The 12,002-nt window shown below is 34.2% G+C and overlaps 1 protein-coding gene across 3 annotated transcripts in view; it reads left to right on the forward strand.

Annotated features, from left to right (window-relative positions):
• Nucleotides 1-223: 223 nt before the first annotated feature.
• LOC128988434 (death-inducer obliterator 1-like) overlaps nucleotides 224-12,002 on the forward strand; it is a 68,258-nt gene continuing 56,479 nt past the window's right edge. For all 3 annotated transcript variants that reach the window (XM_054409708.1, XM_054409710.1, XM_054409709.1), the window contains exons 1-3: nucleotides 224-371; nucleotides 9,938-10,066; nucleotides 11,628-11,837. In XM_054409708.1, coding sequence (XP_054265683.1) covers nucleotides 9,946-10,066; nucleotides 11,628-11,837 — 331 coding nt within the window. In that variant the 5' untranslated portion in view covers nucleotides 224-371; nucleotides 9,938-9,945. The remainder of the gene's footprint in view (nucleotides 372-9,937; nucleotides 10,067-11,627; nucleotides 11,838-12,002) is intronic.

The following is a 12,002-nucleotide window of genomic DNA, read 5'->3' on the forward strand; positions in this document are numbered from 1 at the left end:
AACTTCACATTCACATGACAAAAGACACATGACATTCGTTCTTTATATAGTATGACAATAATTATTAATAGAAGACATTTTTATACATGTATATATGCTTGGTGGACATAATTCTTTTTAACATCTATTGGTTGGCACCCTGCTTGAGTTGTTGTGAAACTGAAAATGGAAGGCACGGCTGAAATTGAAAATAATAGTGAAAATGTTTGTGTGTCTGTGCAAAGAAGAATGAAGACGACGGATTTGAGATTAACGAATGCGAATTTTTAATACATGGATAAGTTATAGCTATGCCCGCGTTGAAATTAATGAATATGATGAGAATATTCGCAATCTCATTTGTCTGCTTTTCTATTGAATTTGCCTAGCAAGTAAGTAAGTTAATTCGTCTGTTTCATCATTGTTTTTGTTGTAGCCTTATAACTCTGGACTAAAATGGCGGCTTTTCTTCCAGGAGGGTCTGGTCATTTTAACTTATAGGAATAGGACTACCCTCAGTTTGTCATTACAACTATTCGTTGCCCTTTTGTAGATGATTTGTCATCAATCTAAAGCAGAATCGATGGTTTTTACATGACACAATCTTGTTGGATGGATTTAGGCCTACCTATCGTGATCAAATAAGCCGCTCCCTAGGCCATAAAAAGGCGGATTATTTAGCCTAGATAGGCCCTAGCCTAGGCTTTACAATAATTTTAGGACTTTTCAACGTTTAATTCTTAATAGGTATTCAATCATATTCAACACCTGTAAGTTACCTAAATGTCACTCATTTTTTGAGACTTGCGGAGTTTGATAAAAAACCTAGGCCTAATAAAAAATCTAAATGATGACATTAGGCCTACTTAGGCCCTAGATAAGTAGTACTTAGGCTTAGGTCTAGGCTATATAACATTGTATATTTTCTTAAAGCAAATAAAATTGTCTAGGCTATCTAAAAATGTATGATATTTTTGTGTCTTAGGCTACCCTGTAGGCTAGGCATATAATAGCAATTTATTGTTGGCTCAAATTCAGGTGTTCCAAAAAAAGTTCTTAATTTTTTACATACCGGTAACTTAACCGCATATGTAAAAAAAAAATCACTAGGTATAGGCCTAGGGCCGATTTGCAAAAACTGAGGGTAAATATTTACCGTATTTACATTGGGATATGATATGTAGCCTAATTTTTATAGGCCCTATGTCTACTTACAGTACGTATTTTTAACGCTGAATCCAAAAATGCAATCAGTTTTTGTCAGAGATATTCCTAAGTGGCCGTAAAACAAAGGTTAGGATTACGAATCTAAGGATAATTGAGCGGTACTGAAGGTGGTAGTCTAATGGTTGGTAATATGGCGTGGTCTGGACTGGACGGGTCTGTACTGAGTGAAGAGTGAGGAGTGAGGACTGAGTGAGAAGAGCAAACAACTGTTTATACTTTATCTAATGCAGAATGAAATCAAATCAATTCCTTTTGAAACCAAATAGGCCTTATTTAGTTCTTAGTCTTATAGTTCTTATTTAGGCTTGTGAGGAAGGTAGGTTGGGTTTTATGCGGATTCGTGACTGTATTAAGTGTTTTGAAGTGAGGTTAGATTAGGAAGGTAAAGTTTAACTTTAACTTAAGTTACCTAATCTAACCTCACTTCAAAGGACTTAATATAACTTAGTCACAAATCCGCATAAAGTCCGACGTATCTTCCTCACATGCCTTTTCTGACATAAAATGTGATTTAAACATTAACATTAAGGTTGGGTTGGGTTAGGTTAGATTAGATTATGTAACATCATTTATTAGTTGCGGATTAAATTATGCACTGTGGCACGTTTTCACTTTTAGACACAATGGGATTATGTACTGTGGGATCATGCACTATGTCACGTTCATTACCAGACGTTGAGGCATTAGTCAATGGTTGAGGATTGGAATGAGGACGATGATCATGTCGGCAGTGGCCTAGCTTCTATTACTGATGTTTTACGTGAATAAATTCTATTTTGTTTTATAATTTATGTTCATGTGATTAATAGTTTATGTATTGTAGTTGATTTATTGTACCGTATTTTCTAAACAGCACCCAAGTCCATTTTCTTTTTAAAATCTAGTTATTGCATATTGTAACTCTGATCTGACAGCTGTTTCCACTCCACAAACCTTCCACCCCTTTTAGTGTTAGTCGCCACTAGAACTTGGACTCGTCCATACCACAAATATGTTAATAAATCAACAAAACTGAAGCTCAATATTAATTATTTAACTTTACGGCCACTTAGGAATCCCTCCGACCAAAACTTATTGCATTTTTGGATTCAGTGTTAAAAATACTGTAAGTAGACATAAAAATTACATCAAATCCCAGTGTAATAGGGTAAATAATTACCAAACTGAGATATAGCCTACATTTTATTCTAAATGGGGTACACTTCCTTATCTGTTACCACGAACAACCGAATGAGTAATGTTGATTATTAGTTTGTTAAATTTGATATATCGTTTGGTTAGTTAGGTTCTAAGGTTAACCTTACCTAACTAACCAAACGATATATCGATCGGAATTTTCATTCAGTTGTTTGTGCAAACAGATATAGAAGTGTACCCTCTAAATGTAGTAAGGAAAAAGAAAATATATTAGTTTCACCCTGTTTTTCATTATAGGGTAGCCTAATACATTAACTCTAAAAATCACGACACACAATAGTAACTTACAACGTAAACATTCGTTCACTAGCAACCGAAACAAACAATGATGGAAAAACTATCACAGAACAAGATGAATAGTTTGGGAAACGGCCGTCTTTTATAGCCTACCTACTTGTCATGAAGCCCAGAATCTCCTGAACACGTTAGTATGCCCAATGACTGAGTTTGTTCTTGTGGGATTAAGTTATATCAACTGAAACCGTAGGCCTGTCAAGTCGCCGTAATTACGTTGATTGACACCTAGAGGGTTAAGCTTTTTTGCTCTGTTGGTCAATCATCAAAGCTAAGTAACGTATGTAAGTTAACCCTTTTAGTCACTGTGTCCTATATATAGGACCATACAAATATTTTTTTTATTGTAAAAATTAACTACATTTCCATAGTACCTAACCATAGTATCTCTGTATTCCTAAGATACCAACCTAAATTATAATAATGGAAAACACATCCTATTATAACACATTTATAATACCAGTGCCAAATATTGGGGTTCATAGAAAATCCAATTTTTTCAAACCTGTCAATTTTGATTTTTTTTTCTAGGCTAGAAGTAATACATTTTTGATGGATTTTTTATTTTGACGAGAGAAAGAGTGTATTTTTACAACTCTATATGGTACAACTCGTAAAACGTGTATATATATATATATATATTTTTTTTTTTTTTGTTTTATAGTACCGGTATCGTCCTATATATAGGACACTGTGACTGAGGACTGGGGATGATTTAGACTTGTTTACTCCTATTTTTTTTTAACTCTATGCAATCTATGAGTGATAAACAGATGTTTGCAATACATCTGTAGTTTCCCTGATTGTTCATGCTTGGATGTTTTATAACCTAACATTTTGGAAACAGCAATTTGTGCTGAATGTATCATGGACCACACATACAAAAAGGTTGTGAAAAAAGGGTTTGATATAAGAAAAGATAAAGAAAACTTAATTGAGTTACTTGATACTGGGAATTTATCAGAAATAGAAATATTATGGTTTTATTGCATTAATAATAAAACTTTAGAGTCATTGATCCTGGAAGTCACAGTGTCCTTTAAATAGGACTTTACAAAAGTGACGTAGTAGGCCTAAGCATTTAATAAAATAATGTTAAAACTGTTCATGCTGGACAAACATAGTTTATTACTATTTATAGGGGAGATTCTGACTTAATATATAACAACATATGAAGTGTCTATAACAAGTATAACTATAACAAAAAAACTACTTACCTATACAAAAACTGCTATTTTCTTATATAAAAAAATTAAAAGTGTTTATTTTAGATGAATTTACTTTTTCCAAAATTCATAAAAAAAATTAAAATAAAAAAGTTATAAAGAAAAAAAAATGCTTTACCAGTTTTTGAAAAATCGTGACTTTAGGAAAGCCCAGGTCTAACTTAAGTTGGGATTTTAGTAAGCCTAGCCTAATTTAGGCTACATTAGGTTTATTCATCCATCTACTGATATCTAACTTATGCATGTAGTCTAAAACAATATGTACTTAGGCTATAAATCCATAAGTTAAGCATCTGCAATTTATCAAACACAAACTAATTTATAAAATATTACCTACTCTAAGTTTAGCCAATCAACAGGCATTTGAAAATGAGGTTATGTTGCCGACCTTTAGGCCTAAGTTGGTGCTTAAAGACCAAGCCTTGCCCTACCTTAAACTAGCCTATAAGTCAACAGTAACTTAAGCTTACAGCCGCTTACAGTAAGCCGCTTAAGTTAAACATTTTTTAGGCCTAAGCCCAACTTACTTTCCAGAGGCAAGAAAAGTTATTTAAGTTATCAGGATACGAAACACCTAACTTAGAGGTAACTTAACTTATAGAAAACCCCTACCTTTTAATTGCTCACCTCAAGAAATAAGTTAAAGTGACGGCAGTTACTCACAAGACGGTAAATATACAAAAAAGATGGTAAGTGGTGGTCGATTTCTATTGTTGAAATCAATCACCACTTACCATCTTTTTTGTATATAAACCGTCTTGTGAGTAACAGTAAGCATAATTATATGTTTTAAGTGTTATAAGACGTATCTTTTATTTAGCCTACTAAAAATAAGATTAACTTAGCTTTTGAAAAATTATAAGATATTTACAAGAAATGTTGATTATATCGATCTGTTATGTACATCTTGAGTATTTCCATAATATTTGAGTCCAGTCTTTTAAAGTCATCAGAAATTATGACTAATATTCGTTATTAACATATGTGTAATACTTAGCAATTGTTCGAATTCAAGCAACAGGACAATAGACAATAGACAATAGACAAGTTTATTAGTCATTAATTAATTCACAAGAATTACAATAGACATCGTCAATCTAAACAATAGAAACATTATTTATAAACAACTATAAAATTTAAGTCTTTGTTTACAAATTGTAAATTGAAGAAATCACTTAACTTGTACATAGGATTAGCTTTACACCAAGAGAGCAGTTTTTTTGAAAATTCATTTAAGGGCAATGCACGAAAATCAACTGGAAACATGTTAAATATTTTGATCCCCAAGTGGGTATGATAGTTTTGAGATCTAGACAGTCTTACTCTACTTACATCAATAAAATTTCTATTTCTAGTTAAGTGGCTATGGACATTTCCTCTTAAAACATGTTTGTTTGAGTTCTTTTTCACAAAAATGGAGACTTCATAAATATACAGATTTACAACAGTTAATATACTAGATTCTATGAACAGAGATTTACAATGGTCTAATCTTTTGGCACCAGTAACAATTCTAATGACTTTTTTCTGTATCAATAACACCTTACCAATACCAACTCCATTACCCCAAATCACAATACCAAATCTTATGATGCTCTCAAAAAATGCAAAATAGGCTAATTTCAAATAGCTATTAGTGACATGATTCCTTAAACTGCTTAATAAGCATTTGACTCTGGATAACCTTGTACAGATAAAATCAATATGATGCTGCCAAGACAGCCTATTGTCAATATATATACCTAAAAGCTTAACAGAACTAAAATCACAGATGTCATGGGTTGAAACCAATAAATTGTCAGTTTTGTCAAAATTTAAAAGCAAGCCATTTGCAGAGAACCACTCTGTCGATTCACCTAAGGCATTTTCTGATAGGCAGTGCAACTGCCCTAAGTCACTGTGGCTACAGAACAGTGTTGTGTCGTCTGCATAGATTGTGACATCACTACAAGAAACATTAACAGATAGATCATTCATAAGTATTAAAAATAAGATGGGGCCCAAAATTGAACCTTGCGGAACTCCAAAATTAACATGAGTGACTTGCGATGTAATACCATTGACCTCAAACATTTGCCTACGATTACTAAGATATGACACAAATAAATCTAATTCACAGCCTTGAAAACCATAATGAGCTAATTTGTCTACAAGAATGGGATGATTAACACAGTCAAACGCTTTACTCAGATCACATAAGGTGATCTGAGCAAAGCACCTATCCTCTAAAGCGTTAAAAAGATTATTTACAACATGATCCACCGCTAAAGTTGATGAAAGACCTAACCTATAAGCAAATTGACAGTTACTAAACAGATTACTATGTTCAAAAAAATTACATACCTGGTTTTTGACTATCTTTTCCATAACTTTAGCCATTGTAGAAATACATGAAATGGGTCGGTAACTGCTAGGCAAATTTTTGTCCCCTTTTTTGTACACCGGGACAACCCTTGACAATTTCATAAAAGATGGAAAAACACCCTCTATGAGACAGCGATTTATACAATAAGTGAAAGGACTTAAAATAACAGAACAAACATTTTTCAATAAATTACTCGTTAACCCATACGCATCTCTAGTATCAGAATTTTTTAACGACACAATCACATTTAAAACATCTAATTCTGATACCATTGTGAATTTAAAATCAAACACAGGTTGAGCACTTTTTGCCGCCATTTGATGAGCATTGCTTTTTGACACATTAAGTAAGTAAGTATTTCTCTAGGCAAAACTTTAGAATCAGATTGACTATTGTAGCCTAGGCCTAACTTAAGTTATAAAAAAAAATGGCAAACTTATTCTTTTGAGATTTTAAGCTAAGCTGTGTCAATCTTATGCGCATGTCATGTACATTAAAATTTATCTTTGTAACTTATCCAAACTTAAAGATAACTTAATCAGACAACTACAAATAAGGTTAGACCATTCCTTTACTTGAACCAAATGTACCATTCAGTTTGGATACTGCAAGTAAACAATTCTCTTAGACACCTTTAGAACCTGTAAATAGGCTACGGCCATGAATCGTTGAATAATTCATTTTAAACTTTTAAAAAGTTATAATACCACAACTTATTTGCATCTTTTGGTGATAGTTTGTGGCTAATCACATAAAGTGTACCTGTAACTGGACTTGGTAACTTAAGCCTTATGACAGGTTGCCGAATGAAACAATGAAAATGCGCTACAAATAAATAATTTATTACACTTATGACAAAACAGATATGTAGCTTCCGACCTGCTGTATAATTTACAAACACAAATAATTTATAATCACTAAATACTAGCTGACAAGAAAGAGAAAATACAATTCTGAATTAAGTAAGTTGTTATAAATTTACAATGTTAAGATACAGATTCTCATGATTAAATGCATTTTAGAAAAGGGGGAAACATAGCCTCCCGAGGAGGCTATGGGGAAAGGCGACGCGGAAATTTAGATGACCGACCGAATTGAATTTAGAATTTAGACTAACTCAACTGAGTGCTCTCCGTCCGTAGCGCAAAGTCGACGTGGAGGGTCACTAGCCAATCACGTTGCGGCTCTGCCCCGTGAAGTCAGTGCAAGCCCTGGATAGTGCTGCTGCCTAACGATCAATCGGGGCAGTAAAACTGCAGTTGCGCAGTTACTGATTTCATCGAGCGACTTGCTGAGCTGACTAAGCAAATTCCAGCCACGCGCGTTATACACTTCTGGGAACATTGGCCTCCGGGCCTAGCACTGAGCCACGGCTAACGGAATATTCCATGGTGAGGCAACTGGCTGACGCAAAAGTTGGGAGGTTAACACAGTCCAATATTACAGACCCTCCTTTTATATTTGAAATAAAGCAAAGATTTTGTGACGGTATCGACAGGGTTTCTACAGGGTGTAGCAAAAACCTCCCCAGCTGATATGTAATGGGTCTGGGAATTTTTGGGGCCGTCACAGCCTATAGGTGCATGATTTTATTTTTAACGTTTGTATATTTTGTGCATGGCTTCTAATAGTAGGCCAATTTCAAATTATAAACATAATACTGTAAAAACAACATAGGCCTAAAATACAGTCAAATGTAAAATGATATCCAGTTTTGTCTGTAACAACACAAGTCTTAGAGTATGATTTAGGTTGTTTGCTGGGTAGGGCCTAGAATTTTTTGAGACCTATTTGTAGTAAAATGTTACCGGTACATATTTTTTTGGACATACCGGTATATAATAAATACCATACATTTGTTATACATGTTTCTCTTTGGTTTTTAATGCTCTTTAAAATAATGTAAAATTAAATATAGGCTAAATGAACAATTTTAAATTAGGCCATGTTATTTTAACTCAAACTTTGAAAATGAGAATAAACTGCACCATATTTCTGTCTTTTCCATGAAAATATTTTATTTAACTCATGAAACCCAACTAAAATTAGTATTTTACAATGCACGTTCTAATAATCTACAAAACAAAACAAATTTAGGCCAAAAATGTTAAAACAAGTAGCTTATTTTATGACGATTTTCCTAAACTCCTGCATTTATGTGGAGAAATGGCCGGCATTCCTAGAAGCAACACCACATTAGGCCTGGCAAACCTCAAATAAAATTATTTCACTCACGACACTCAAAGGGCTATTCATACGAACCAAATATATCATCGACATTGGATACGTCAAGTAGACATGTAATTTATTAGAATCAGATGAAACATATGAAAGTTCATTGCAAGTAGACAATTCATTTACTTAAACCAGACCTAAGTGAATTGACTTTGGATACTGTGGATACTGTAAATATAGACATTCCATTTATGTGATCCAAATATACCATTGACATTGGAAACTGCAAGTATCCTATACAGGGTGGTAATAAAGTCCCAGGACAGTTAAATATTAAAAAAAAAATAATGTAGATAGAGCTACAATACTTGGTACAAAGTTACAGGGCATAAAACACTATTTTAACACATATTCAGTGATCCAATAACTCTTCAGGGGGACAGCCCACAAGGAGTCGGAAGAAAATCTTAAATGGAAGCATTGGTCAATATGCACATCAAATTAAAGGTCTTTTTTATTAGAATACAATGCCGCAAACCGCACTTCAAAAGGTTGATCCTGCGCAAAATGGCAGAAAGCGACCTCCTCCAGCATTGGTTTAGCATTAGCGCACAGGTCGTTTTCTAAGCGGCCGAACTATAGGATAAATTTTAATGTGCATAATACTGGCACAGGTTAACTTTAAACCTCAGAGGAATAGCCTAAATCATTGGTACACCTGCTTCACATAAATAAGAAATCTACTTGCTGTATCCAAATTCAATGGTCCATTTGGTTTACAAGTAAGATGCCTATTCACAGTATCCAAAGTCAATGGTAGGCTTGCTTATGGTTCACTTAAATGGAATGTCTATTTGCAATATTACTCCTATGCATAAATTAAGTAACCGCTTAATTTATACATAGGAATTAGAACGGATGGTGTTTTTGGCCTCTGTGGACATCAAAACAAAAAAGTAACTTATATTGGTCCTGGGTCCAGGTATTACTATGAGAACTACGGTACCTAATAACTTAGGGTAGCTTATTCAATATGGGAAATTCGTTTAAGGTAACATAAGACAGAACTTTGTTAATGTATTTGTTAATTTAAACGTTATTGGTTTTTATTTTGACCTTATTGTATGATTTAACTCAATACGATATTAATATGTAAACAATGGGGAGCGAGCTGGTCTAGTGGTTAGAGCGCGGGACTCCGTTTCTTGGGGTCCCGGGTTCAAATCCCGCCAAATCACCAATGGATTTTATCCAAGTGATAATGCCGTAACCCCTAGGTCTAGCCTGAAGTAATGTGAAAAACAATTCCGGGCTCGTGCCTAGCGTCCTAGGACAAACAAAAATATATATCTTAAACGATATTTAACGTTATTCATCCGATAAAATATTGTTGGTTCACTACTGTACCTGTTTTTGTTGCCTAACTCAAAACAACTTATTGTAACTTACAAATTCTTTGTTAACCATTTTGCAGGTGTGAAGATGTCTCATACTTACATTGCAAGCTGCACAAACAGCAGTAAAGATGATGACACACTCATTATCATCGTCAACTCTGACGGCACACTTTCAGTTGATCCTGAGACACTACAGAAACTTTTAGGTGAGTATAGGAAAAGTTTGGGTTTCACCACTTGAAGCCTAAGTAGGCCTAAGTTGGTAGGAGATACTTAAACTTTAAAATTAATTATTAAGCATAATACTTTAATACTTTCTTATGAAATGGCGACCATACTAATGTAGGTATTTTAAACCAAGTGTGAATGGAGATAGTGTATGATGAGTGGCGCGATCTTGTAGTCTTGTTAGTGAATAAGGCCGACATATTCTTCTCAGACACAGCTGTTAATTAATAGCCCATTTCTAATTAACGAATTGGCCTCATTATCAGGTTAGTACTGTGGACAGTCATAGTACTGACTACTGTGGACGTTACACCACACCAGGGAGTATCGCATCCACAGTGCATGCCTATAAATATCCACAATTCGTGACCTCCTAGTAGCTGGATTACAGGATGACGCCACCATCCCTGTCATATAGGCGTATTTCAAATTACAGTAACTGTAAACTCTTGAGCAAAAAAAAGTTTGCTATATACACAAGTAATTCAAACCATCCGGACTGTAATGATTGATCAATAATAACAAATGTTAGGAAAGGCGATCAAAAATATTAGGCTAGGTACCTCTATGTAACATTGTTATTATAGCAAACTTGTTCTTGAAGCCTGTTTATTAACCATAGAAATAATAGGTACCTTCACCGGTGCTTAGTTACAAATTTAAATGAATTTTGCAATTCATAACTTATCTTTATTTCTACCGGTACTTACTCATTAAAAACTGAACCGAATAAGTTACATTTGGCCCAAATACCTGAAGTGCTCACAAATTCACAAATAGAATCTAATAAACATGCATTTGTCAAATGTTATTTTGATTTTTTATTGTAATGTAACAACATTGAAAAATATTTATTTTGCTTACATACATTCTCATATTTCTTTTGGTATTTGTTTATTTGGAGCAACAAAAAAAGCAAATTTGGATGGTATGTTAAGACTCCAAAAGAGGTCTATAAGAGTAATGCTGAAATTGAATCAAGATGATTCGGCCAGAGAACATTTCAAACAGTTAAAAATACTGACGGTTTATGGCCAATATGTTCTTGACGTCATTTTGTGTGCAAAGAACAAAATTCCTAATGATGTCCCTCACGAACCCACACATCATTATAATCAGCACAGACTGAAGCTCTATGAAAAAAAACCAACATATGTTGGTGAACAGTTTTTAAAATTAATCCCAGAAAATATTAATAAAGAAAAAAATTCAATTAAATTTAAAAGATAAAACTGAAAGAAAGCTTATTTAATTAACGAGGTCATTTACTCGCTGGATGAATTTCTAAACCTCCCTCTTAAATAAATAAACTAAATATGAATGTATCAACAAAGCTTCCTTAGATGAGTTGTAGGAAATAATGTTAATTTAAGCATTGATAATTTTAAGAAACCTTTGATTATACTTTTTCATACCTGTATTTTGACACTATTTATGTATGTTATATGCTACTTACAAATAAAGATTATTTGAATTTGAATTTATACATTTTTGTACCTAATAGGCTGCAGTTTGCAACTAATGTGATTGGTGTTTCAGCAAACCAGCATCACAACTCTCCGATCAGTCTGGTGCGGTTGGATGCCAAAGGTGACGGGAGTGGTGGTGGTGACGGAGCTGGTGATGAAGACGATGACCCTGACTCTAGAGTGAACCTGACTGTGGAGGGTTACTACCCTCCCACCCCTGCCCCCTCGTCACCTACGCCTCCTCCTACGCCAGTCGCTGACACCGGCATCTCTAATGATGGTGAGTAAAGACAACAGGGTGTATACCAACCGGGAAAACTGGCAGAACCGGGAAATAACCTTGAATTTGATGGGATCTGGAAAAAACCGGTAAAAAGCCGGGATTTTTGGACCAATTCCGGGATTTTTATTTTAGCCCCGGTAGAAGATTGTAGTCGTAAAATGC

Source organism: Macrosteles quadrilineatus, unplaced genomic scaffold (assembly GCF_028750875.1).
Source record: "Macrosteles quadrilineatus isolate MER2022 unplaced genomic scaffold, UCM_ALF_1.0 Scaffold_3__2_contigs__length_128488019, whole genome shotgun sequence".
NCBI classification, from domain to species: Eukaryota; Metazoa; Arthropoda; class Insecta; order Hemiptera; family Cicadellidae; genus Macrosteles; species Macrosteles quadrilineatus.